This window comes from Bos indicus, chromosome 19 (assembly GCF_029378745.1).
Source record: "Bos indicus isolate NIAB-ARS_2022 breed Sahiwal x Tharparkar chromosome 19, NIAB-ARS_B.indTharparkar_mat_pri_1.0, whole genome shotgun sequence".
Lineage (NCBI taxonomy): Eukaryota > Metazoa > Chordata > Mammalia > Artiodactyla > Bovidae > Bos > Bos indicus.
In genome coordinates, this window is record NC_091778.1 from 63,422,647 (window position 1) to 63,449,291 (window position 26,645).

At 58.5% G+C, this 26,645-nt stretch overlaps 1 protein-coding gene across 7 annotated transcripts in view; it reads right to left on the reverse strand.

Annotated features, from left to right (window-relative positions):
* Positions 1-3,158: 3,158 nt before the first annotated feature.
* AXIN2 (axin 2) overlaps positions 3,159-26,645 on the reverse strand; it is a 67,643-nt gene continuing 44,156 nt past the window's right edge. For 5 of the 7 annotated variants that reach the window (XM_070774234.1, XM_070774237.1, XM_070774233.1 and 2 more), the window contains exons 3-11: positions 20,840-20,980; positions 13,626-13,728; positions 10,735-10,875; positions 10,122-10,639; positions 9,844-10,011; positions 9,330-9,566; positions 8,809-8,904; positions 7,455-7,622; positions 3,159-4,471 (exon numbers count right to left, since the gene is read on the reverse strand). In XM_070774234.1, the coding sequence (XP_070630335.1) occupies positions 4,345-4,471; positions 7,455-7,622; positions 8,809-8,904; positions 9,330-9,566; positions 9,844-10,011; positions 10,122-10,639; positions 10,735-10,875; positions 13,626-13,728; positions 20,840-20,980 (1,699 nt within the window). In that variant the 3' untranslated portion in view covers positions 3,159-4,344. The remainder of the gene's footprint in view (positions 4,472-7,454; positions 7,623-8,808; positions 8,905-9,329; positions 9,567-9,843; positions 10,012-10,121; positions 10,640-10,734; positions 10,876-13,625; positions 13,729-20,839; positions 20,981-26,645) is intronic. The other 2 variants (XR_011562213.1, XM_070774238.1) reach the window with 2 other exon arrangements.

A 26,645-nucleotide genomic window follows, 5' to 3' on the forward strand; every position in this document is an offset into this window, starting at 1 on the left:
CCAGGTGCTGTGGAAGGCAGCAACCCCAACCTTTGTGGCACCCGGGAGCAAGCGGTTTTGTGGAAGACGGCTTCTCCACGGACAGGAGTAGGGGAACGGTTTCGGGATGGCTCAAGTGCCTCACGTGTACCGTGCGCTTTATCTTTAATCTCGTGCTGTCGCTGATCTGACTGGAGGTACTGGTCTGCAGCCTGGAGGTTCGGGACCCCTGGTGCAAGCTCAAACGTAATGAAGACAAACCTTAGATGCACTGGGGCCAGAGCAAGGCTCCGGCTGGACCGTCTCCGTCTCCCCAGCCGGCGTGGTGCCCCCTGCCCCTCCTGGTTCCGTGCCAGGCCAGCGCCCAGAGGCTGCAGCAGGATGTGGGGTGGGGTGGGGGTGGATTTCCTAATACTAATCCAGGGAGTGAGGATGGAGCTGCAAGAGCTCCTGCCAGCCCAGAGTGGACTCAGGCCCAGGGTCTGCACGCTCCTCTGATGAACTGGAGAGCGATCAATCAGAAAAGGGGGCCAGAGCTTCCGGAAGCACCCAGGAAATGAAGACGAGGTAGGTGACCCGCTGGGCAGCTGGCGCTTAGAGAGGGGAGGTGGTGAAGGACCAGGGGGGTGCCCCGGGCCTCCCTGGGGTGGGGTGTCCGGCGTGGGCAGCTGTAAATCACCAGCTCCCAGTGGAGACCCGGCGGGGCTGGAGGAGGGAGGTCTTGCATTTTACCTTTTTCTTTGGAAAATTCGAATAAAACCAAAGACCCTCTCGTCTGAGGAAGGCACAGTGGATTCTGTAGACAAAGTCAAGGTTTGAGGATCCCAGAGGCTAGTCCCTGCCGCCCGTGCGGAGCCGACTGTCACAGTGAGAAGAGTGAGTGCGAGTGGCCATCGCGTCCGCTTTCTGCCTCGTGCATGCTGCTGGGGAGCTTCCCACAGAGACAGTGGCTCTGGGATGTGGGTTCAGGTTCTTCTGAACCCCAAGCCCGAGTCGGAACTCATGATTCTTACGGGAGGAATCAAGAGGTCTCCCACCACGCCACCAGCTTGAATCTCTTCATTCCGCATACTGGAAGTGAAAGTCGCTCAGTCGTGTCCGACTCTTTGCAACCCCACGACCTATACAGTCCATGGAATTCTCCAGGCCAGAATTCTGGAGTGGGCAGCCTTCGCCTTCTCCAGGGGATCTTCCTGACCCAGGAATCAAACCGGGGTCTCCCGCATTGCAGGCGGATTTTCAGATTGGAAAGAACCCTATGATTCTGGGAGTGGGTCTGGGGCACCCCGGCTTGGAGCCCCCATCCAGTCAGGAGGGGAGGGCTGCAGCCACCTGCATCCTGAGGACCAAGATCAGAGTCCTGCAGCCTGGACGCGCTCGCACCCTCACCAGCTGCCCAGGAGCAGCCCCATCACACCTTGGCGTGGGGGCTGCACAGTGCAAGCTGGCCCGGCCCCCAGCGCCCCGCGGCCGGGACCCTGGCCTCCTCTGCCTGCTCTGCCCGCACCAGCTTCCAGCAGCAGCAGGAAGCCAGCCTGAGCCTCCGCAGACCCACCTTGTGAGAAGTCACACCCAACTGCCGTCAAAGCTTTCTCTTCGTAGATAAACTCATTTGTCTCATATTTTAGATCCCACATATAAGTGATATCCCCCGGTATTTGTCTTTTTCTGACTATCTTCGCTTCGTAAGATCCCCTCTAGGTCCTTCCTGGTTCCTGCAAATGACATGGTTTCATTTTTGCGGCCAAGTAGTGTCCCCCTGCACGTGTGGACCGCAGCCTCACCCATCCCTCTCTCGATGGGTTTTAGGCTGTTTCCATGTTGGCTATTGTGTGCAGTGCAGCTGTGGAAGTTGGGTACATGTCTTTTTGGATTCTGGCTTTCTCAGGGTGTGTGCCCAGGAGTGGGAGTCCTGGTTGTGTGATAACTGCTTTCGGATTTCTGAGGAGACTCCATACTGTGCCCACAGTGGCTGCACCCACTCACATTCCACCAACCAACAGTGGAGGAGGGGCCCTTTCCTTTATACTCTCTCCAGCATTTATTTGTAGACTTTTTTAAATTTAAAAATTATTTAAATTTTTATTTTCACGTATAGCTGATTTACAGCACTGTATTAGTCTCAGATGTTCAGCAGTGACTGTCAAATATACATATATATATATATATTTTTTTTTTTTTCAGATTCTTCTGTTACGGGTTGTCACAGGATGCTGAGTAGACTGTGCTCCAGTAGGTCCTTGAAAGTGTTAGTCGCTCAGTCGTGTCCGACTCTGCTATCCCATGGACTGTAGCCCCCCAGTGCCCTCTGTCCGTGGGATTCTCCAGGCCAGAATACTGGAGTGGGGAGCCTTTCCCTTCTCCAGGGGATCTTCCTAACCCAGGGATCAAACCCAGGTCTCCTGCACTGCAGGCAGATTCTTTACTGTCTGAGCCACCAGGGAAGCCCAACAGTAGGTCCTTGCTGGTTATCTGTTTTATATATAATATGTGTATATGCTAACCCCAAACTCATTTACTCCCCCCCACACACGTTTTCCCCTTATTTCAGAAAGGGTTCATCCTAGGACTCCTCTACATGGACTTGCTCTCCGGGATCTGAAATGCGGCCCAGCCCTGAGTGCTCACGCAGGGGGAGGGGATGTTTGTTGGGTGAAGAGCAGTCCACAAAGACAACCACCCTGTGAGCAGTGTGCTCCTCACTGCGCCATCTGATCTACCCAGCCGGGGGAGGGTGGCTGATGGGCACTGGGACGGATGTGGTTCACTGACCCCAGGGCAGTCACGATCTGCTCACCATCTCCAGAGGTTGCTCACCCCTGACACACCTGAGATGCAAGTGCTCCCAGAAGGACCCTACCCCAGCCCCTGGTCACCTGTACCTACCTGGCCGGGTGGCAGATAGCTGCTGCGAGGAGGAGGCTGATGAAGCAGGTGGTAGACAGGGAGAACTTCAGAGATGCTGTCCACATCTGCTCCCACATGAGAAAACCCTCAGCCAGTCAGCAACCCAGTCACTTTGAAGAAATCATTTTCCAAAACACCAATCGGGTAAGAAGACCTCCAGCTCAGAGAGAAATGGATTCGAGCCAGGTGGGAAAAATCAAGCAAAGGTATTGACATACAAAAGGGTGCCACTCCCCCAGTTCCACCCCGCGAACTCAAGGATGAGGCTGATATTTTGAAAAATATAAAATTTTAATAAAGGCTACATCTCTTAATTACAATAATTATTGTACCAAGTAATTTTCCTTAGATGAACTCTTTATAATGCATAATTTACAGTATAAGTAGAACAAAATGCCATGGCAAAAGTCATTGAGTACAAGACTTGTAATAAAAAGGCATAAAATATATTTGTACATAAACCCCTTTCAAAAAACAAGGGAAAGCTGGAGCCCTCAATATAGGGCGACACACGGCGTGGGCACCGTGCAGGTACAGGTACTGTACTGATTCAAGGGCAAGCTCCAGAGACAGTGGTGAATACTCTCTCCATACAATATATACAGACGCGGGCTCAGGGGACAACGGCCGACACAGCTATGAGTTAACGTGAAAACCCCAACGCCAACAGGAAGGTGTCTGCAGGGAGGGTGCTCGGGCCAGTCTTCCCAAAGCTGTCTGCTGCTTTGCAGGGCGGGGGTGAGGTGAGGAGTAGCTTCTAGAATGGCTGGGGTCCAGAGAGCAATCTGTAGCAAACGCCGAGGACCAGGACCGCTATTTCCATAAATCACAAGGCGAACCACACGGCTGCAGCAGGCGTCGGCCGTGGGGTGGAGGGGCTGGGCCTTGGTGGGGAGCCCCAGAAGTCACAGGATGGACTTCGGCCCCAGGGAGGCTCGTCCCCCGCCACGATCATCCAATTGACAGGACCTCAACACCAGGCCTCCAGACCTACATGAAAAAACAGCAGCGTGGGGTGGGGTCGCGGGGGAGCGGAAAATGCACCAATTTCCGCGTGTGCCGGCGGCAGGCCACCCTGGACGGTCCGTCTTCACGCGGAGCTTAATTCTTGGTGACAGAGAACCAGGAAAATCCCTCTCCCGCGTCCACACGCGGGGCGCGGGAAGCCTGTTCAATAAATACCCGCAGGGACTCCTGTCCAGGTGAGCCAGGGCTGGATTCACGGCCCGGGGGGTCGCCCAGGACACGCGGCAGCCTCTCCGGCAGTCAGCATCGCCGGCGCCGAGTGGTCCCGTTTCTAGCGAGCAGTTCCGGCTTTCCTCTCGGCTTTCCTCTCTGCAGCGCCGGGCGGAGCCGCGAAGGCCGACCCCGCCCTCCCGAAGGCCCCCGTGGGACTCGTCCCGCATCTTCACTCTTGCTTCGCAAGGTGGGGTCGTGGTCGCCCCGGCGGAGGAGGGCTCAGTCGATCCTCTCCACCTTGCCCAGGATGCGGCCCTCGTACATGGGCAAGACCACCTCGTCGTCCCAGACCTCCTCAAACACCGCTCCGCACGCGAACTCGTCGCTCGCCTTTTTGAAGTAATACCTTAAAGGGAAAACCCAACGTGCTCGGTGAAGTTGCACTTTCTACACGTCTTGAGAAGAGTTTGTCAACAAGAGGGGGGACCAAGGGGTCTTGAGAACGCTGCTGCATGGGGCTGGCAGGGAAATCACCAGTGGGATCTGCCGTGAGAGCCTCTGGGCTGGGTGAAGGGCAAAGCCAAGTGGGCGGCCTGGAGGCCGGGGGCCAGGCCCCTCCTCCCCGCACCCCTCCATAGCTGCCACCAGCGCTAAGGCTGCAGCCTGCAGTCCAGGACTGACGAAGAGAGCTGCTTCTTTCTCCCCAGTTTTTTTTTTGGGGGGCGGGGGGGGGGCGGGCAAAGCATGCTTGGAGTTCACCTGCAGGGGCAGCCTGGGGAGAGGGGCCCTCAAAGAGCCCCCAGACTCAGCCATCTGATTCTGTGAAGCCTGTGGGAGGCTGGTACCTGTGGTCCTCCCCACCCACCAGTGCCTGACCAGGCTTGGGCACAGCCAGGGGCTCGGGCACAGCTGGGGAGCAGGACTGGCTGCTTCCACTGTGACCACCACGGGAGGTGGGCAGCTCCCTGCTTCATGGGGCCACCGAGGCTGCCCCGCGACTCTGCCCTCTGCCCCGGTCCCCTCGCTCCCCTGCCCCAGGGTCCAACGCCAGAAGCCCCTATCCTGTGTGGATGGAAAGGCCTGGGTCCCACTCCGGCCTTCCTTCTTGAAGCCACTTGACAGCACTGGCGCAGATGACCAGCCTGTCCCAGGAGGGTCACGTCTGGGACGACTGCTGTCCCACCCGCCTGGCCCACCCACGCCCCTGCCTGGACACCGTGCCATGTCCTCTGCCTCCCCCGGCCCCTGCCAGGCAGACCCCGCAGACGGACTAAACTCGCCCCTGAAGGCTGTCATCTTCAGGCAGCAGAGGCCCCCGGGGGAGGGGAACAGCTTCTCAAACAATAAACGAGCAACCGCGTCTCAGGGGTATGGGGGGCCTCTGTTTTTATCTTTTCTCCTTAAAAAGCTTTCCCACAGCCCCCTGGCTTAGAGCTAAATGTCTCTGCTCTTCAGTGAAGGCAGGCCAAGTACTCGCAAAGCCGATAAGGCTAGATACGGTGAGACAGCTGGAGGTACTCAAGGGGCTGGGCTGCAGGGGTCAGCGCTGGAGACGCCGGTCCTGGGTGGCCGCCGAGACAGGGCACTGTGGATGGGGGTTGGGGGGAGACAACAGTCTTGTTTCCCTGGAGAGGCTCCGATGCCCTGGCACCCCAGGCCCACAGCCCTCGGGGTCAGCACGGAGCAGAGCAGGGTGGCTTCCCGGCCTCTCTGAGCAGAGGCTCTTGGTGACCGTGTCCATAATCGCAACCTCCTCCAGGAGCCCTGACCTTGAGACTTCAAAGGCGTAGCCCTTGGCTTCTCACCACTGCGACCCGCTTCAGGCCCTGCTTCCCGGGCATCTGGCCTCTGAGGGCGGCTCCCCTCCGGGCCCTGCCCTGCAGCCCACGCCCCGGCCTGTCCTCGCTGGGATTTGGCGGACGAGGGGCGGCGCAGGCAAGGTAAGTGCAGCAGCGCACGGGCTGAGAAGACCAGGGGCCAGGGGTCCAGCTCCGGCCCGGAAGGGCGGCAGGGAGGCCCCCTCGCCACAGCCTGATCCAATCAGCAAGGAATGTGCGTGCAGAGTCCACGCGTCAGAGGAGGGCTGGGGCTTCAAAGCCCAGCTCGCTGAGCGTGCCTCGGGACAGACAGGATCCGGGCCAGATGTGGCCGGAGTGCCCAAGCGGGGGCTGCCCTGCTCCGTGCTCTGGGCCCCCCGGAAGGTCACCTACGGTCCCACGCAAGGGCCAGCCGCGCCAAAGCTGAGATCCAGATGGGCCCCTGGAGGGGCACCTGCGCCGCTATCCTCGCCTGGATCTGCGCAAGATAAGCCAGACCCATTCTCTCTTCTGCTCATCTCCAGAACTGTCTCTGCCAGGTGTGAACCAGGAAGGTCCCAGCCCGGCCCAAAGCCTGTGGCCCATCACTGGCCCTGAGTCCTACTCCCTTCCCTGCAAACCAAGTCATTCTGGGCTGCAGAGGGCCTGCTCTGAAGGGCAGGGGTCTCAGGCCCTGGAGGTGGGCTCACCAGGTTGAGAGATGGTGTGCACCCAGCAGGTCACTTGCTAAGGGATGCTAAAGTTCTCACACTCCCTTCCTTGCTCGGGGGGGCACTGGGGTGGTGGCTTCTGCGCCCGAGCTGGGCTCCTCTCTGACCCGTTCCCCCCACTGCTTCCCACTCCTCGTCCCGGCCCTGCACACGGCACCCAGGACACAGCGGGACACAACCCGTGTACTCCTCTGGGATGGAGGCAGCTGACGAGGCCAGCTAGGACTCTGGATGAACCAGACAAGGCGAGAGAAAAGTGACCTCCTTGGACGCCTGGAGCTGGCACACCAGGGCGGGGTCTGCACCGTGCAGGCAGGGCGAGGCCTGGGGGGACGGTGGGGCGTCTCCCCCAGGTCCCGGCAGGAAGAGTGGGCAGCCCCGTGCCCCCACAACCACCCACAGGTCCTGCCCTCTGTCCGCTTCAGGCCACCCTGCCTCACGCTACCCAGGATCCAGAGCTGAGGGGGCACGATGCCACCTGTCACAGGTGGCGGTTTCCACCGGCCTTTCGTGTGGACGGCTCTCCCGGACCTGCCTGAGGGCCGCCTTTCAGCCTCCTCATCCGCCTGCCCGACTCCTCTGCTCTCTCCATGATCTCCCTTTCAGGTTCCTGCCCGGCTCTCCTGACAAAGCGAGCTGTCCCCTGGCTCCTGAGTCCCCTTCTCCTGCTAGAGAAAGCCTGTCCCGGCCCTGTGCTATCTCTGGGAGGGGCAAGGGTGGGGGAGTCGGAGGAAAGGAGACAGAGCAAAGCCCCAGGCAGCCTGCCCCCCCGGGCCCTGCAGGTCTGGGGGCCGAGAGGCGACCTGGCTCTCGGTTCTGAGCAAACAGGCTCTGGAGCAGAGGAAAGCCCCAGGACGCTCACCGGTAGTTTCCCTTTTTGCTGAGCTGCTCCTTAAAGTGGCCCAAGGTCAGGCTCTGGGCCTTCAGCATCCGCCGGTAGGGGATCTCCTCCCCGCAGAAGAAGTAAGTGACCACCAGCTCGCTGGCCTGGAGCGCATGCATCCCTGCCAGCTTCTTGGGCTCCTTGTGGCTGAAAACGAGATGGAAAAGCCACAAGTCCAGCATCTGAAAGCGGTCAGAGCGCACGCACACACCCAGAAGGTCTGCAAACGGGTGTCTTCAGAGGTGAGGCTGCAGCTGAATGTGCTGAGGGCACTGGGCAGGGGCCCTGCGTTGGGGGAGCCACCGTGCTGGACACATGGTCCTCCCCCGGTCATCGGTGCAGGGCACACAGATGTGTGTGCTGCCCAATAAGAGGACAGAGAAATGTCCATTGCGGGGCACCCACAGGGAACTTGCCCCAAAAGATAGCAACCCTCCCAGAGTGACCAGGACACCACACTTGCCCCAATCAGGGTCTGTGGTTTCTGCCTCTACCCAGGGATGGTGTGAACTTGGAACGCCAGGGACCATGGTGGGGGTGTGTGGGGATCAGGCCTCAGTCACTGCAACTTCTGAGTTTTTGCAGAAAGGCTAAAAAAAAAAAAAAAAAAAAGCAATAGGCCCAGACAGCTGGTCAACTTAAGGTCAACCAATTAAAACGTTGTAGAGATTTTTTTTCTCTCTTTGAACACTACTCATGACGGAGCAACTAAGAAAGAACAAGTGAATGATTTCGACCACTTTAGATCTCAGCAGCTGACCACTTTTTTCACACCCCATCATGGAACGAAACGAAGCCTGGCTTTCCTGTCCAGTCACTCACAGGAGTGTAACTCGACAACAGGAACCGGGGCACCGGCTGGGAGATGCTTTTCCCACCACCCCCCAATCCCGGCCCCCGCAAGACAGCAAGGTTGGGCCCTTCGTCTGTCTCTGCAACCAGGCAGAAGGGCCTTCCTGCTCAGTTCCACACAGACGTTTTCAACCCGCTAGCCTTCCAGGTGAACAGGAACAACTTTTCCATCTGTGTTTGGGTTTCTCTAACCAGAGGCTAAAGGCTTTGCTCTGAGCTTGCGACCTTGAGCCAGCCACCACTTCACGAAGGAACACTTGCGTGTTACTACAAGTCACCACGCATTCCTCTGCATGAACAGGGGTTTTCCAGACTCTGATCTATGGCACCATCTGGGTTTACTGTTCCTTGTCTTGGATGTTAAAATCAAGATGATTTTATAGCCTAAAAAAGTTTTCAAAAATTGCAACCCCTGACATGAATACCCAGAAAACACAAAGCCTCTGGATGGACCTCAGCGTCACCAGGCCAAGACACTCACTCTTCCGAAGCCGGGCTCGGGCTGGAGAAGGGTGTGGTGCCTGGCATCCCGGGGCCCGGGTGGCTCCTGTCCCTCTGCTGACCGGCCGCACAGCACCTGAGGACGGGAAAAGTTGAGAGGGAAGCCCCATCCCTGGGGCCAAGGGAAAACAGAGAACCAGCCTCCCCAGACTCCGACTTCCCCCGGGGGAAGCCCCACCCCGGCCTTGTGTGGACAGGAGCTCCCAGGGGCTGGCCCAGCCATGCTAAGCCCTGGGCCCCTGGGACTGCACGCTGCCTGCTCAGGCCGAGGGATGCAGGCACTGGATCCCCAGCAGGTCACGGTGCCTTGAAGCTCGTCTCACAGCTCCAGCCGACTGGGACATTCCTCAGGTAATGGGATTTGCAAGGAATTTCAGAGATTCCTTTTCTTCCTTGCAGGCACAACTGGCCAGATCCAGTGAGCCCGTCAGAGCGGCTGGACCTCAAGGCAGGGGTCCTCCGGCCTGCCCCTCCCCTGACCGCTGCGGCTGGTCCACTCACCGCTGCTTCGGGGGTTTGGACACTTCGGCCAGCCGGCGGCATGCCTCCTCCAGCTGGGCCAGGGTGTTAGGCGGGGTCAAGGGAGGCACCGAGGAGTCCTGGGTGCATGCCGGGTGGGCCCGGGGGACGGCGCGGGGGTGCCCAGTGCTGCCCCCCCACAGGTGGTGGCGGCCGGCCCGCTCGGCTGGGGATGTGCGGGCTGACTCCGTGGGGTAGGCCCGCTTGGTGCTCTGGGCGCTGGAGGAGGAAGGCGGAGAGGGTATGAAATGCGGTTAGAAAAACTGGAAAATGTGACTCCACCAGCGAGCTCTTCATCCTGCCTCCGGAGAGCAAAAAAAAACCCAAAAAACAAAAAACAGCTGGGCCATACCACCACCCGGCGTTGCCAGGATGCGGCACTTCTGCGGTCTCAGCGCAGCCGCTCGCCCTGGGAGGGCAGCGCCCACTGCCCTTTGGCTCGGGCCGCGTGGCCAGTCCGCCCCCATGCCCTGGGGCGGGCCGCGCCGCAGCTCACCTGTGGGGCTTGGGCTTGCCCGGCCGCTCGCTCTCCAGCACCCACTGCCACACGACTTGCGTCCTGTCTCCTTCCTCCCCAGGCGGCTGCAGGGACCCCATTCCACCGGGGGCCCCGGCTTCCCTGGCTGGCGCTGTGCTTCGTCTTGCGGGGGCACCGCCCCGGCTGCTGGTGGGGACAGAGGAGCGTGTCCATCTCAGCAACCCCGACCGCCTCCGCCACCCCGCCCCTCCCTGCCACCAAGTCCCGCTGCCCCACCCTCGTACAGGGTCACTCACCCAAGCTGGGCAGCCCCAGGGGGCTCGGGGACCCCGGGGTGGCTCTTGCACTTGGCGCAGCAGGAGTAGTCGGCGCCCCCGGGGACTGGGCAGGGGCAGCGCGCCCGCGGGGCGGTCTCGGCCTCCGCCTCATCCCTGGTCCGGGGGCCGGCATGGTGGTGGATGTAGTGGTGGTGGATGTGCTTCGTGGCCTGCCTGCTCACGAAGCCCCTGGCCCCGAGGAGGGAGCAGCTGGCTGGGACGGCCACGGCGGGCAGGGGGCCCCCAGGCGGGGCCAGCGCACGGTGCGACTGGAGGTGGTGGCGGTGGTGGTGGTCAGGGGAGCGCGCGCGGGGGCTGTAGCGGCCCACACCCGGGGACTGGCAGCCGGGGGTCTTGAGGACCCTGGACAGGTGGTCGTCCAGGATGGTCTGCGGGTCCTCCTCGTAGCTGCTGGATGGCAGGAGGCAAAGCGCGTGTGGCGCGGGCCCTGCCTCCCGTGAGCCTGGTGCCAGCTCCACGCCCTCCTTCTCCTCATCCTGGAAGGGAAGGCAGCGTTGGTTGGGAGTCGCCCGGGTCAGCAGGAGCCCCTTCCCCCGCTAATCCGGGGCGGGGGGGACGGTGCGGCCCCCACCTCTTGGATCTGCTGCAGCCGTTCCTCCAGGCTGTGCCGCGTCTCCAGCTCCAGCTTCAGCTTCTCCAGTCGGGCGATGAGCTCAGCAGCGAAGGCGGCAGGCTCCACGGGGGTCATCTCCTTGGGCAGCCGGTGGGTTCTCTGCGGGGCACGGGGAGGAGATGCGATCAGGGGGCTGCCCGGGCTGGGGAACGGGCGTCGGGATGCGGCCAGGTCCACGGCTGCTTGGAGACTGGGCAGCGCGGGGCCCGGGTGGCATGGCCGCTTTATGCGCCGGCGCCGCAGTCTCATGGAGAGCCATGGTCCCCGGCCGTGCGCCGTGGGCACAAGCAGTTGGTCGCACTCCGAGAAGCCGCGTGCGCTCCCTCTGTAGTACAACCAGCCCATCAGTCGCTACTCTGAAGTTGAAAATGTTCAAAGACTGTTGTCAAACATCAAAAAAAAAAAAAAAAAAAAAGGCAGCTGTCTGCAATGGGGAGGGGAGAGCGCAACTCAAGGAATAAAAAGTATGAGTCTAAACAGAAAGGGAGTTGGGAATGTGAAAAAATAAGATTGGAAGAGAGGTAGGGGGGAGCAAAAGGAAAAAAATAAAGGCGTCACAGGGCCCAGATTAGAAGCAGTGGTAATTTCTTCCCTGGCCGCACACTGTGCACCTTTGAGGTGGTGTTGTCTAACACTGCACCGACCCCCCTCGTTCTGGCCCACCCCTCCTCCCATCTCTTTGTACAGAAAATGAAGAAAGCTGCTGCGGGCTAGTAGCAGAACACTGCTGAGTTTGGCTGCCTGAAGCTGATCTATCAAGGGAGAAGGGAACATCTCCAAGTCAAGTGTGGAATATAAAAAGGCACTAGAACACTGCCAAGAGCAGCCGACAGAGAACCCCTGCCGCCGGCCCTCTGTCCCCTCCTGTCGTCCTAAGCCCCCCACCCCGACCCCTGGTCCTTCTGCCTCCTCCCCTCACTTCCCTCCTGCTTTGGCCCTTTTCTTGGGTGGGGGATGGGCAACAGAAAGCCAACCTGCAGAGGCCAGCATCTCCCCACTTCAGCAATGAACTGAGCCTCACCACGGCAACCGCAGAGCCACAGGACTCCGGGAGGGGAGGGCCCATCTAGAGATGGCTGCCATCTCACCCAGGCTGGCTCCATGCAGCACCATCCCCCCCAACCCCCAGCAAAGTGCTGCCTCCTGGAGAAGGCGGGTTTGCACTCCCCAGGACAAAAATCATGTAATTTACAAGCCTGGGCAACAGAACTTTTCTTAAACGCACAAAACCCCCCTAGCACCCTGGCTCCACCAAATCAAAATATATACATCGCATCGATACTGTTGTATTGGGGTGAGGAGACGGTGATTGAGAAGGGGGGCTCTAGAGATCCCCAGAAAAGCCATCTTCATCGGCTATTTTCACAAATTTGAGTGCCCTGGATTGTTCCAGGAGCTTCGGAGAGAAGTTGCAACAGTCTACACACTAATGCAACATGGGACCAGCAACTTGACGAGCTGATTTTTTTTTTTTTTAACATATTTATAAGATTAATTTATTAGATATATGTAAATTACTTAAGTACTTGGAAAGTGTTTTTTTTTTTTTTTATTCTTCCAATTTTATTTTATTTTTAAACTTTACATAATTGTATTAGTCTTGCCAAACATCAAAATGAATCCGCCACAGGTATACATGTGTTCCCCATGAGCTGATTTTCTATATGCGACATAACCAGTGAGCCAGCTGGGTTCTCTGTGGCTGGCAGGAAGGACTCGGAAACAGATGCTGCTCTGAGCCGCGCACTCTCTTGCCTTCCCCAGGGAGCAGTTAGACAGGGCAGGGTGGCCCCCTGCGTGCAGGGGCCGGGGGCTGGCTGCCCTCCAGGACCTGGAAATCACCAGGGAGGTCCCTGAAAAGCCCTCCACACCCCGCTGGCCTCTCGTCTCAAGCACAGAAAGAAGCACTCATGGATCCTCAAACACTGACTGCAGACTCAACAGGCAGGCACTAAGCCATGTTCTGGGGCTGGAAACAGGAGGGACAACTGATCTCCAGGGCTTTGGAGCAGAAATGGTACAAAGAGGAACACTGACTGAAGTGACAGAGCCAGGCGGGCAACACGAGGAGAGGGCCCGGGGATGTAACTGGCCCCGGCAGGAGGCAGACTCCGCCAGCCTCCTGGTTCAGTCAGTCAGTCAACAAGAGCTCAGGGAGACCTACGATGCGCCCGGCGCGGGTCTGGTCTCTGTGAAGGAGCTAACAGAGCCGCCCAACGCAAAGCGTATGTCACCTTTGGGGCCTGGTTTCTGGGAAGGAACCCCTTGGTTTCTTTGTCTTAGAGAACTCTTTCTTTGTTGAGAAAATGGAGAGGGTTGCATAGGTCATTGTGAGGTCCTCTGCGCTGGGTTACACCCTGATGAACCCCGTCACACCTCTCAGGTGGGCCTTCCCTTCCTCCAGTTCCCGGAGCTGACCCACTTGGAGACTGCACTCCCAGGCCCCGCCTCCACGATACTGCCCCACGAGGCCCCGCCCCCCACAGAACCACCCCCCCCCCTATGCGCAGGCGCACTCACTGGGGCCCCCCCCCCCCCCCCCCCCCGCCCTGAGCCCCTAGCAGACCTCCCCCAACGAGGCCCCGCCCCCGGCAGACCCCACCCCTGCCGCGCAGGTGCACTCACTGGGGCCCCGCCCCGAGCCCCTAGCAGACCTCCCCCAACGAGGCCCCGCCCCCGGCAGACCCCACCCCTGCCGCGCAGGTGCACTCACGGGGCCCGTCCCATGAGCCCCCTAGAAGACCCCCGAGGCTCCGCCCCCAGCAGACTCCCCCTCCCCCACCGCGCAGGCGCACACACCGGGCCCCGCCCCCACGAGATCCCCCCCCCCACCGCGCCGGTGCACTCACCGGGAAGTGAGGTAGGGACACTTGACCGTTGGCCTTCACGCTCCGGTGCATCTCTCTTTGCAGCTGCTTCTTACTCCCCACGCGGTAAGGAGGGACGCCATCTCTAAGGGAGACGAAGGACAGGACCCACCGGCTCACGAGGACGCCTCAGCACACGCGCCCTCCGGCGCTCCCACCGAGGACAGACGCCCCGCCCGCCCCCTGTCCCTGGGCGCCACGGTGGACCCTGAGGGGACGTCAAGCCAAGACCCAGGCGCCCTGCCCCTCAGGCCTCTCTGGAAGCGGCTCCAGCTCAGGGAAGAAGCGCCAGCTTGGAAAGAGCTCCGGTCTGTGCTCTGGTCCTAGGAGTGGGCCCACGCGGAGGGAGGGTCCCCCAGCAGGACACTGAGACCCTTTGCTTCCTCCAGTGGTCTGCTACCACCGCAGTGCATTACCCGGAACCAGGGGGCCAGGGCCTTAAAGTACATCAGGCGGTGCTGAAAGGACGGGGACCAGGCCCACAGAAGACTAAGCCGGACTGGTGCAGGGGTGCAGAATTCTCTCCAGTCAACCTCGGGTTGTTTCCGAATGTCTCCCTCCCATCAGTCACCAGCAGGCGTCCTTGGCCTCCTCCCTTCCCTCAGCTCCAAATCCCACTGCCCCCAACCATCGGACTCTCAGATCCATGACCAAGGTGGGCGTAAAAGAGAAAGCCCCTACTTCCGGGTGTTCTGCGTGAGTCATCCAGATTAAGTGAGCACCTACTATGTGCGAGCGCTTATTCTAGGCTCCAGGCAAGACAGCAGTGAGGGGAGGGGATAAAACATGCAGATGACTCCCTGATAAAGCTTGTGTTCTAACACATAGCAAGTGAAACATAAAAAGCAAAATGTATGTAAGTTCAGTGGTAAACAATCTGCCTGCAATGCAGGAGATGCAGGTTCGATCCCTGGGTCAGGAAGATCCCTTGGAGGAGAAAATGGCAACCCACTCCAGCATTCTTGCCTGGGAAATCCCATGGACAGAAGAGCCTGGCGGGCATGCCATCCATGGAGCTGCGAAAGAGTCAGACATGACTTGGCAACTAAACAACAACACGGTAAGTGAGAAGGTGGTAAGTACTATGATGAAACGCACTGTGGAAATGGGGAGCAAGGACAGCTGGCGGGGTGGAGCTGCAGTTTTAAATGGGGGGGCGGGTTGTCAAGTCCTTGCCACAAAGGTGATTTCTGAGCAAAGATAGGGAGGCAGTAGAGGCCCTTATATTATGATTATATTTTTATTTTTTAAAATTGAAGTAGGGTTGATTTACAATGTTGTGTTTATTTTTAATTTCTGGCCTCACCCTGTGGCATGGAGGAATCCCAGTTCCCTGACCAGGGAATGAACCCACACCCCTGGCACTGGAAGGCAGAGTCTTAACCACTGGACCTCCAGGGGAAGTCCCCATCATTATATCTTTTGGAAAGCAAATGGAAGAGGTTTAAAAACAGCACCACCACATCCTCCTCCACTCCGCCCAGTCTTCACTGAGAGCAGGACCTGGAGTTGTGAGGACGTTTTTAAAAGACTTTTGTTCTTGGAAGCTGTTGGATGGTCAAGGTGTGATTATATCCCCAAAGCTCTTCCTTTCGGAAGCCATTTATTTACAAAAGCCTCGGGGTTCAGACGTTTGCGTACTGAATCATCCTTCGAGGCAGCAAATGTTGGAATGAGCTGCTTGGCTATTTCCCTTTCCCTGGCATTTTCTTCGTCATCAGGCCCCTGGCTTGTCAGTGGTGGGGGAGCATCAGTTGTGTCTAAGAAAGCCAACAGGTCTCCTTGTATAATACTGTGGTATAACTCTGTGTGGCGCCAAGGACTGTAACCCGCCAGCTCTTCTGTCCATGGGATTTTCCAGGCAAGAATACTGGACTGGTTGCCATTTCCTCCTCCAGGGGATCTTCCTGACCCGGGGATCCAACCCGCATCTCTTGTGTCTCCTGCGTTGCGGGCAGGTTCTTCACCACTAGCGCCCCCTGGGAAGCCCAGGTGGTTTCCCTGCCCCCACCTAAAATCACCTGTGGGGTGGGGGTCACAGTGGGGACCCACAGCTTGGGTCTCATGCTTGTCTGACCAACTCCTGCTGCCCCAGGACTACAAGATAAGGTCCACATCCTGCCAGCAACTCTCTTGGACACACCAGGATCTCCCTGTGAGGCACATAGGGGCCCCACCCGCCCCTCCAAGGCTCTGACCTTGAGCACCCTCTGGCAGCCTCGGCACCTCACCCCTTGCCTCCCAAGATGAAAGCAGTGCTAAGGCTTCCTTAGAAAAGAGGAGACAGAAAGGTGAGCTGGGGAGGCAGTTGAGAAAGGGAGGTGGGGGGGCACGTCACGGGCCACTTGAAGGCAGAGGAACGAGTGAGTTCTGGAAACACCCCTGCGACCAGCACCCAGCAGCCCCCTGCACCCAGGGAAGGTGGAGGGTCTGGTTGCCGGCGCGAAAACCTGTGGCCAGCGCAGAAAAGGGAGCTTCTAACCCAGCTCAGAGGCTTACCAGGCGCCTTCAGGGAAATGTGGCTTTAATCCACCCCCCTCCTCCCCACAGCCAAGAATCTTCTACCAAAACAGCCCCTCATTCCAGAAGGGGCCTCTCTTCTTTTCATCCAGGCTCTATGAGAGTCTGTGATCAGTTTCCTGGCTTCTCAGGACTGTGAGCTGATGTGCGCCCAAGTCTTGGTCCCTGAACAGTCTCCTTTAATTATAAACATTTTAGCTAGCGAGCCTGCTGCCGGGCCCAGCTGTTTCTGGGGAGCACGGTTTTGAAGTGTGGACTCCACTTAGCTGCCATTTAAGCCGAGCCAATTAGCTTAGCCTTTTGACTGGGCCGTGCCCGGCCTAACCTGAATGTTGCTTTCCGGGAGCTTTGAAATAGCAGGCTCACGTGCACACGTGTCCACTTGCATTTCCGTTTGGCCACCACTCCGAGGGCGGCCTCTGATCACAGCCAACATCAAAGGGCTGGTTTGTAAGATAAGGTACTATGTGAAGTTCACTCGGACGCTTTCCCCGGGGACCAGAATAAACCCATAAATAAGATAAAAGGAAATAAAAATAAATAAAATGACCTGGACCACCCTCTGCAAGAAATGCATCTCGGGCTGATTTTGTGACACCCTGAGCAGACACTGACTTCAGAAGCAGCTCTGTGCAGAGAGAGAAGTCAGGGTGCCACCTCCACGCTGGCCTCCCGACTTTCACTTCCTAACAGAGAGGCCACACTTGGGTGGCAGGAACCTACTGCTCCTGGTGTATCCAGCCCACCCTCCCCCCCCAATCCTTCTGCCCAAGGACTGGGCTTGAGGACTTGGCTGGGAGTCTAACTTTCAAAAAAAAAAAAAAGATTAAAAAAAGTCATTTCTTCTGAGAATGTAGGTTTTGGAACAACAGGCTCGTAAAATGGCCTTCTCAGAGGCCTGTGCAAAGACTCAAATCCCCAGCCATCTTTAATGGGACTTTCTGCTTAGCGGGGAACCAGCAGTGGGCAGCAGGCCCTGGCCTTCTGGCCCCCGAGGCTCCCTGAATACCCTCAGGGCAAGGCCGCCCAGCCCAACTTCTCCCTAGCCTCAGGCAGAGGTCCCCAGACTTCACTGGTTCTGTGGCAAATGAGACCAAGGCTTCCCCAGGCTTGCGTCTAATGAACTCCAGCCTTCTGGAGTCTATTGAAGGCGGCCCGTGACCCCCGTCCCCCCAGCCCAAGCTGCGCCCCTCCCCAGCCCCCAGCAGGGCGGCCAATCCCTTGCTGGCTATTGTGCCCTGGAGAAGCAGCCAGGGCCCTTTTCATGCTTTACGGGGGTCCTATTCACTCGTGTGAGGAGATTTCAAAGGGGCCTGCTGCCTCTCACCCCTGAGCTTCCCCAAGTGGACAATGGGCTGAAAGCGCCTCAGCTCAGCTTTTCATCCCCCGCGCTCCGCACCGTGCCGGGCCGCAACTGGCCGAGCTGAAGAGGGTCGAATCCCAGCCAGGGATCCGCCCGGCGCCGGGCCAGCGGCCAGAAAGTGCCTCGCCCAGCGGGCTTTCCGTGTCTGCCAAGGCGATGGGCCCGGGACCCCTAGGATCTCCAAGCCCAGTCCCGCCCGTCAGAGCAGCTCTCGTCCTGAGACCCTTTGTGCACCCCTGCGTAGGCAGCGGGAGGCGGCCCCACGCTGATGGGAACTGTGGGCCCAGGGGCATCAGAACGTGGAACTGGGGACGGATGGCTGCACCCAGCAAGCTGCCCTCGAGGCTGGGCGAACAGAGCCACGCACTGCCCCATGCCCCCAGCACTGACCTTAGGAAGGCAGGCTCCAGGGCGTGGGCCTCAGGGCCCCAGGCCCCCCGCAACCCTCAGCCTTGGTGTCCTGGTTTACTCATCCCCATTCAAGGGGGCCATGCCAAGGCGGGAGCAGACCCTGCCTTGAGGTCCTGCCACCTGGGACCCAGGGCACCCACTGTGAGCACCTAGAGAGCAGCTGCTGCGTGAGGGGTCCGCCTCAGCCTCCCCACCCACCCGGACCTTCCTGGCCCACATGCTGACCCAGGACAGCTCACTTCTTCCTGAGCTCTGGGCACCTTAAGTACACAGCGCTTTAGCTAAAGGTGGGGGAGGGTAAGGGCTTTGAAGTCACCTCTGAGGATGCCTTCTTTCCGGGCAGGGTCTAAAGAAGAGGGGGAGGGCAGAGGGGGCAGGGGAGGAGTTAGACCTTCCCCCCAACCCCAGCCCCAAGTCATTAGGGCTTCCCTGGCGGCTCTGCCAGCGCAGAAGACCTGGGATCGATCCCTGGGTCGGGAAGATCCTCTGGAGAATGGAACAGGGACCCACTCCAGTATTCCTGCCTGGAGAAGTCCACAGAGGAGCCTGGTGGGCTACAGTCCACAGGGTCGCAAAATGTCAGACATGACCGAGCAACTAATGCTTCACTAAGTCATTAAAAAAGAAAGCTGTGTGGTCACTAATAAATAGAGACTCAGGGTAGCTCAAAGATCTCCTTGTCAACTGGTCCTATTACTGCGGTTGTTCATGGGGGGAGCGGGAGCAGGCTGAGGGCAGGGGCCTGTGGGCTGGACCTCAGTTCTGTCTCTGACGGGAGCAGTTACAGGAGCACCAGGCCTTCCTGCCCCATCTGAGAGCCATGAGCGGTGGCCAGTTTTTCTGATTGGGTCTTGTGAGGCTCAGCCAGGTATGGGGACTACACCCAAGTTACCTCATCCCAAACCCAGAATAACACCTCAGTGACGCAGAGCAGGAGGCAAGCCAAAAATAATCTCTAAGAAAACTAAATAGAAGCCTCACAGTCTTAAGTCAACTATGTTTAACTAAGGAGATTCACTCAATACCCTCATTCAGACCCAACTTAAACTCCTGTTTTACACGTAACACTGACTCCCATGCAATCCACACTCTAGTTAAGAACCAGAGGGAAAGTGGTGCTAGAAACGAGCACACAGGCAGAGAAGGACAGGAGCAGCGTGGCCGAGAGGAAAGAGACGTGCTTTCGGGGCGGGGGAGGCACCGGTGCCTCTCGGGGCAGAAAGTGTGAAAGTGGGAACGTCAGTCTCCTGGTCGTGTCTGACTCTGTGACCCCCACGGACTACAGCCTGCCGGGCTCCTCTGTCCATGGGAGTTCCCAGGCAAGAGTACTGGAGTGGGTTGCCATTCCCTTCTCCAGGGGATCTTCCTGACCTAGGGATCGAACCCAGGTCTCCTGCATTGCAGGCAGATCCTTTACTGTCTGAGCCACCAGGGAAGCCTCCTGGGGGCAGAAAGCCGTATACAATGTTGAATTCTGTGAGATCATATTACAACGTGGTATGAAAACAGAACTTCAGATTAATTATTGGACCAAGAAACAGAATACATCTTGTCTAATACTATTTAATAAGGAGAGAGCAAAAACACTGTTTTAAGAAATATGTACTTTCCAAGTATAATAACGATGGAAACCTCACCTCTGTAAGAGCCCTCATCTCTTCATGTTGGATGAATGACGGCTTCCCTCTCTCCATTTCACTCAAGCCAAAGAGCTATTCTTGTATTAAATCTCACCTTAAACGTCTCTCTCCTTTTACTAACGGGGGAATCTGAGGTGATACAATAAAAGCCACCGGGAAACTCAACAGTCAAGTCTCAAACCAACCCGTCCACTTTCCTTTCAATTGGCTCCATGCCGCAGGCCAAGCAACAGATCTCTGGCCAATGGAAACCAGATCATTTCAAGCAAACTGGAAGAAGAGCTGGGAAGTCTTGGGAAGGCAAAGGGACAGACTGGAAACACGTGTGCCAGAAGCAACTACAGCTGCACAGGCTTGCCTGCAGAAAGCGGCCCCCTTAGCAGACTCTACTCCAGAGCGTGTGAGGAAGACTCTCCAAAGACCACCTCTAGAGTGGTGGTTCCCAGCTGGGCTCCACCTCTGAGCCTCTTGAATCAGAATCGTTAAAGTTGGCAGGAGATGGGGATGTCTGGTCCATGCCACCGCCCCACCCCCACACACCTGAGACTCACAGAGCATCCTTGTTCTCCGTCCACAGAAGTCACCACTGCACGACCTCAAACGACCTCCAGCTCAAAGCATGACCCTGCCCATGGCCCGCTGACCTCATCTGACCACCCTGATGGCTGGGACTGCCTTCAGGAGCCCCAGCTGTCCATCTGCAGAAGAGCCAGGATCCGAGACAACTCTGGAGAGAGCGCCCAGCGACAGAGCAGGCACCACACTGGCACTTGCTGAACTGAACCATCCGAGAGGGGGCATCACACGCAGCGGCCTGGGGAGCACTCGGGCTTCTGGACTCCGCTGTCACTGAGCCCAGACACAGCCTCCCGCGCCCCCTGCCTCCCACCTGTCCGTTCTGCAGACGCAACACCTGGATTCAAGACCCGCCAAGCTCTTCTGCCCACAGGGAAAGTGGCGAAATGACAAGCAGAAGGGGGCGTCTGCACTCAGGGAGCCTGCAGGCGCTGCCCTTAACCGTCTACCTTAGTTCACGTGTCTTCTGTGAAGACACCTTCCGATCCCCATTCAAGGCTCTAAGCCTCCCAAGGGACCCTCCCGCATTAAAGCTGAGCCACGCCGGCGGCTCACTCCCGTCCCAGCCAACAGACGCCCACACGGACACGGGTGGGCTTCACAACGCCGGCCGAGGACCCTGCCCCGCTGCTCCCGCGGGCCACACTGCCAGCCGGGCGCGTGGGGGGAAAGCAGAAGGCGCTTACACGCTACTGTCCGTCATGGACATGGAGTCGTCGGTCAGCGCGTCACTGGATATCTCGCTGTCGTTGGCGCTGGCGGCCGGTGCGAAGACGTAGCCGGAGCCCACGTGGTACGGGTTCACGGGGTCGCTCCTCCTGAAGGACCTGCGGAGAAAGGCACAGCTCGCACCCCGACTCTCGCCCCAGCCCGGGGCGCCCGGGAGACCCTGGGACAGTCCCCCGCCTGCTGCCCAGGGCCCGCTGACCCTCTGGGCAGTGAACAGGCTCACGGGGCCCGTGGAGCCACTGACCTGCCCTGGGGAGAGAGCAGGGGGCGTCTCTGCACCTGAGGTGGCTCAGGGGGGCTCAGAGTCCTCAAGGGACACTTCCAGAGGAGACTGCTACTGGAGGGGAGGCGAGCGGATGACAGAGGAGTTGAGTCTGCAGACGGAGCATCCCCGCCCACGAAGTGAGGTAGCCCTTTACATACGCGACCTCATCTGATCCTCGAGGCCACCAGGGTGAAGAGGTCGTGTGCCCATTTCACAGATGTGCCCGGGGGGCCCTGGATCACAGAACCGCAGCCAGTGGGTGTGGGACCCATCCGGATGACTCCCCCTCAGCCCGTCTCTCTGCTTCTTCACACAGGACTAGCCTCAGTGTCAAAAGACACTCCAGCGTGAGAGCCAGGACGAATGACCCATGGTGGGTGTCCGGGCTCCCCGGTGGAGGAACTGGTGGGGTGGTGGGGATGCTCCCTGGGCCCGGTGGGCCCGGTGACCCTGGATGGGACACGGGGGTGGGGGCCAGGGAAGCGAAGCGCAGCAGCAGGTCCTCCACCCTGGGTGGCGGCGGGGTGGGGGAGAGGCCTGAGGCTTTCCCAGCAGCCGTGGGATCCAGGGGGCCTGGGTCAGACTGAGGTCGGGGGCGGGCAGGGAGCTGCTGCACAGCTGGGCAGAAGAGCCCCGAGGAGGGTGGGCACCGGGGCTGGAATGAAGGTGTGTGTGGGGGGTCCTGCCTTCGGGACCTGCCCTCCGGCTGCAGCGACGAAGCAGACAAGTGACACTTAGAGCTGTAACTCTTCACAGCAGAACAGACCTTACAAAGGGTCTAACCCGACCCCTCAGTTTAAAGCAGACAAGTGACACTTAGCGCTGTAACACTTCACAGCAGAACAGACCTTATAAAGGGCCTAACCCGGCCCTCAGTTTAAAACGTTAAAGAAACCAAGAGCTACCACCAGTGATGGGAACAGTCAACTCACTGGACAAGACCCTGATGCTGGGAAAGACTGAGGGCAAAAGGAGAAGGGGGTGACGGAGGATGAGACGGTTGGATGGCATCAGTGACTCAACGGACAGGAGTTTGAGCAAAGACCAGGAGAGTGAAGGACAGGGAAGCCTGGTGTGCTGCAGTCTATGGGGTTGCAAAGAGCTGGACATGACTGAGTGACTGAACCAGCACCACCATCAGCTCAGGCTCAGTGTGGGTGGGTCCCATCTCCTCCCTGCCGCACCCCCGCCAGTACAGGAGGTGGTCAAGGACTGTCTGCCACCCAGTCATTGGCAAGGCCCCCCAGGGAGTGATGGAGCCCCAGGTGGGGGTGATGCTCTGCGGGGCGGCCACGTGGAGCCCACATCAGGTCCTGGAGGAGCTGATGGCAGCAGAGATCCCCAACCTGCCGGACTGAGCGAGGCCAGATCTCGGAAACGTCAGGTGGCCGAGCAGCGACCAGGAAGTGCTCACAAGGAGTGTGGCGTGAGCCCACTGGACACCTTGGGCCAGGCCACCCTGCCTGGCCCCGCCGCTCCGGCCTCGCTGGCCCACCTGTGAGGGTGGGGGGGCCTGGCCCCTCCCTCCTTGCCCGGATTCTCGGTGCTGATGCCAGGAGGCCGGGGGATCCTCCATGACTTGGAACTGGTGTCCATGTCTCCAGTGTGGCATTTCCAGACAGCAGGGCAGGAGGAAGAGGGAGGAGGGGACCGCCCACGAGAGGCCCATGGTCCTCCCAGAGCAGAGGCGGGCGAGGGGTGGCTGGTGCGAGCACTCACGAGGAGACACACTCTGCCGTGTCTCCACTACGGGCGGGACAGGAGGGGAGTGGAAGAAAATGCTTCCCCGTGGTCAGGTGGCCCCAAGCTCCAATCTCCTGGACAGGCCCCTGCCTCAAAGCAGGATGGAGCTTCCCAGGGGGCTCAGTGGTAAAGAATCTGCCTGCCAATGCGAGAGACACAGGTTTGATCCCTGGTTCGGGAAGATCCCCTCAAGGAGGAAATCACAACCCACTCCAGCATTCTTGCCTGGGAAATCCCATGGACAGAGGAGCCTGGAGGGCTACAGTCCATGGGGTCCTGAAAGACTCGGATATGACTGAGCGACTGAGCAACAAGAAGGATGGAGGAGATGACGGTCCTCAAGGGCTCCGTCAGGTGGAACCGGGAAGCTCCCAGCCAGCTGGGTGTCACAGCCTCCACGGAAATGGGGTCCACCTCAAACAACGTGTGGTTCAGATAGCCACTGGCCCCGGGCTGGAAACACCTTCCAAGGGCGATGCTTACAGGGGTCCTGGTAAGGGGGCGCTGTTTACAGGGGTCCTGGTAAGAGGGCACTTTACTGGGGTCATGCTAACTCTCCAGAAAACCACCCAGCAGCAAACACAAGGCGCTCTCGGGCAGGGTTATCAGGGTGACTGCACAGCGCTGGTGTGTTTCCCTCCTGAAGGCCTGTCCTGCGTGTGCAGGTGACAAGCCCCCTGAGAGCAGGGCCGGCCCGTCTGCCTCCCCGGCGCCCACCCCCCAGCACTGCCCGGCGTGTGGCTCGTGGCTGAAGCTCACAGCTTTGTCCACACTCCCTTTTTTAAGGACCTAGGACACGGTTGCTGAACGGGTTTTTCATCTAAGAGGTGTACCACAGAGATCAAAAAAGCCCAAACAGGCTTAAATAGCCTCTGTGCCCCTGCCCATCCCGTGTTGCTATCTCTGCGGTCTTCACACATCTGCATCACCAGGTGAGGGCTGCAACCGCACGGCAGGGACGGCGTGACTGAGACCCCCCAGCAGAGCAAGGTGCCTCCCGCAGACGCTGCGTGCGGACACCGCTCTGCGCTCCCGGCCAGACACCGGGGCCCCAAAATAAACTGGGCTCCCTCCCTCCCAACACAGACGGCTACTGTGCCACCAGCAATCACACGTGGAATGTACTGCTCTTCGCTCAGTCCCTGTAGTGAAGTACAGGGATTTTCCTTCCATCATCACAAGATGACTCAGAGGAAGGTGGAGAGTCCTAGGGAGAGACACAGACTTGATTTTTTCTTTTTTCTTTTTAAAAACCCAGAACTTTGTCAAGATCTCCACAAAGTTTGGAGAAAATGAATTAGAAATCCTTTCTTGTGATCGCTTTAAAAAAAAAACAAAGAAACTCAACCAGGCTACAGTAATTGTACCCAGATGCGGATTATTTCTTCAGGGCCATGGTGCTCCTAGTTGCTGCAAGCCCCTTCTATTCCTCCAGAGAGCAGAGGCCGGGACAGGGCTTGCGTTGGGCACCCCCAGGCCTGCGGCTTCAGGGTGCACAGGGCCTCGGCAGTCAGGGGGCAGAGGCCCCTGGGACCCTGCTCCGCATGCCCCCGGCCTGGTCTTATCTGTTATCTCCTGCGATCCTGGGGTCCCATCCCCACCCCCAACTCCAGGGCCAGGCCCATACACAGAGAGAGCAGACTCGGCCTTTGGGACCCCTTTCTGGGGCCCCTCTCAAAACAGCGCACCTTCAAAGGCATTGGCTTCTAAGGCTGTGCGTTTGAGGCTCTTCTTTTCAGAAGCCCTCTAATGATTTCCTCACCAAGTCCCCACCCAGAAGGGGCCGCTCCCTCCCGCAGCATCTTCTAAGGGAGGTGGGGAAGGTGGAGGGCGAGGCCAGGTTCGCAGGCGAGGCGCACGGGGTGGGCGTCGGCACAGCGCCCCCCTCGGCCAGCTCCCAGCACAGCCTCCCTCGGGCGTCATGTTCTTCCATGATGTTGAGGCCAAGCTGGACTCCAGTGGCTTCCACAGAAACGGGCCCCATCGGTGATGGCTTAGGGGGGACAGGAAGCACTGGCAGCTGGCAGGGGACACCTGCTGGGCCCCTGATGTACCGTGAGGCCATGAGGCCGGGGAGCCAGTGATAGACGGGAGACCACCGAGAGGGCGTCCCAGCACCAGGCCAGCCCCCACCAGGCCGCCGTCCTCCAGGGAGGTAGGGAGCATGTGTGCATGTGCGTGCGTGTCCCTCCTCTGAGGACCGTCTCCTCTTCTATGAGTTTGTGTCCTTTCGTGACCCATGGACTGTAGCCCGCCAGGCCCCTCTGTCCATGGAATTCTCCAGGCAAGAACACTGCAGAGGGTAACCATTCCCTTCTCCAGGGGATCTTCACAACCCAGGGATCAAACTCACATTTCCTGCACTGCAGGTTATTTTTTATTGTCTGAGCCACCACGGAAGCCCCTTAATATGAAACCCAACCAAATCAGTAAGAACAAAAACCAAGTCTTTGAAAGTGAGGCTCCTCTGAGTGCCCAAGGTAAACTCAGGGCTTGGGGACCAGCTGGTGCCCTTGGCATCCAGCTGCCAAGCCTGCTCCTCAGCAGCTGGTGACAGGGAGCCCTCAGCAGGACTCGGGCTCCCTGTCTCCTTCATTTGACTAAATCAAGCTGGTCTGTAGGCCAGGGACCTGGCTTCATCAGTGGAGGGGAGGCTGACTTGAGCTGGAGACGCTCCCTACATCCCAGGAACTAGCTGGGAACGTGGACACAAGTTCAACAAGTACAGGAGGTCGGGGCGGGGGAGGGGACACCTGAGACCGATGGGCACAGAGTGAAGGGACAGAGCAGGTGATGACATAGTTACCCCCACAGGGGATGGTGAGAAGAAATGTGGGAGACCCCTGTAAGTCAGTGATTGCTCAGAAAGGCAAAGCACGCTTGCTTCACAACAAAACCACCAACAGAAGCCCTGGTCGTGCCCCCAAACAGTAAAACAAGGTTGCCCTGAGCCCCACATCCTACTCGGGAGCTCAGTGAGTTCATGAGCCCCAGGACAAGCTCTCTGAACAATAAAAACCAGTCATTTGTGGACCTGGCTTGACCACATAGGGACCATAAAACTCCCCTGCTCAACCTGGAGGAGCTGAGGCTGGAAGCATGACGTCTGCTCACGAGTCACAGAATCTCTTCTCCCCTCCCCACTTTTCCGTGATCATAAAACTGTAGCCCAGTGAGTTCTTGGGCCATGGCACCCCTTTGCCTGCCTGCTTGTAAACCTCACAAGCGTCCTATTCTAACAAGTCACTTCGTATCTGTCACATTGCATCTGAGTTCTTTTCTGCACTGAGACATAAAGGACTAAGGTACTGGAGCTCTTCAGAGCCCCCGAAAGGACACAAACTGCTTCAGAGGTTCACAGTGGACGCGGGCTAAGACTCAAGGCTCACTCTTTGCAAGTGAGACCTGAACCTGGTTGCCCTTTTCACACAGCCAACAGTGAGCATGAGTAAATCAAGCTAATTATAATGCCTTATGTCTGTTCAAACCATGTCCCTTTACAAAGGGCTTTCCTGTTCATTATTCTGATCCTAACAGCAACCTGTGACATCAGCAGAAGGGACAGTGCCCTCTCAGCTTCAGCAAGAGTTCAGCCCAGGTGGGAAGAGGTGGTCAGGGCTGCACCTCAGGCCTGTGAACAGCTCGGTGCAGCTCCTAACACACCGCAGGCACCCTTGAGTATCTTGCACGTTAAAAAAAAAAAAAAGACTGGGGTAGGTCTTAATCCCTCTTTGACAATGCCCAGGTAAGACTTG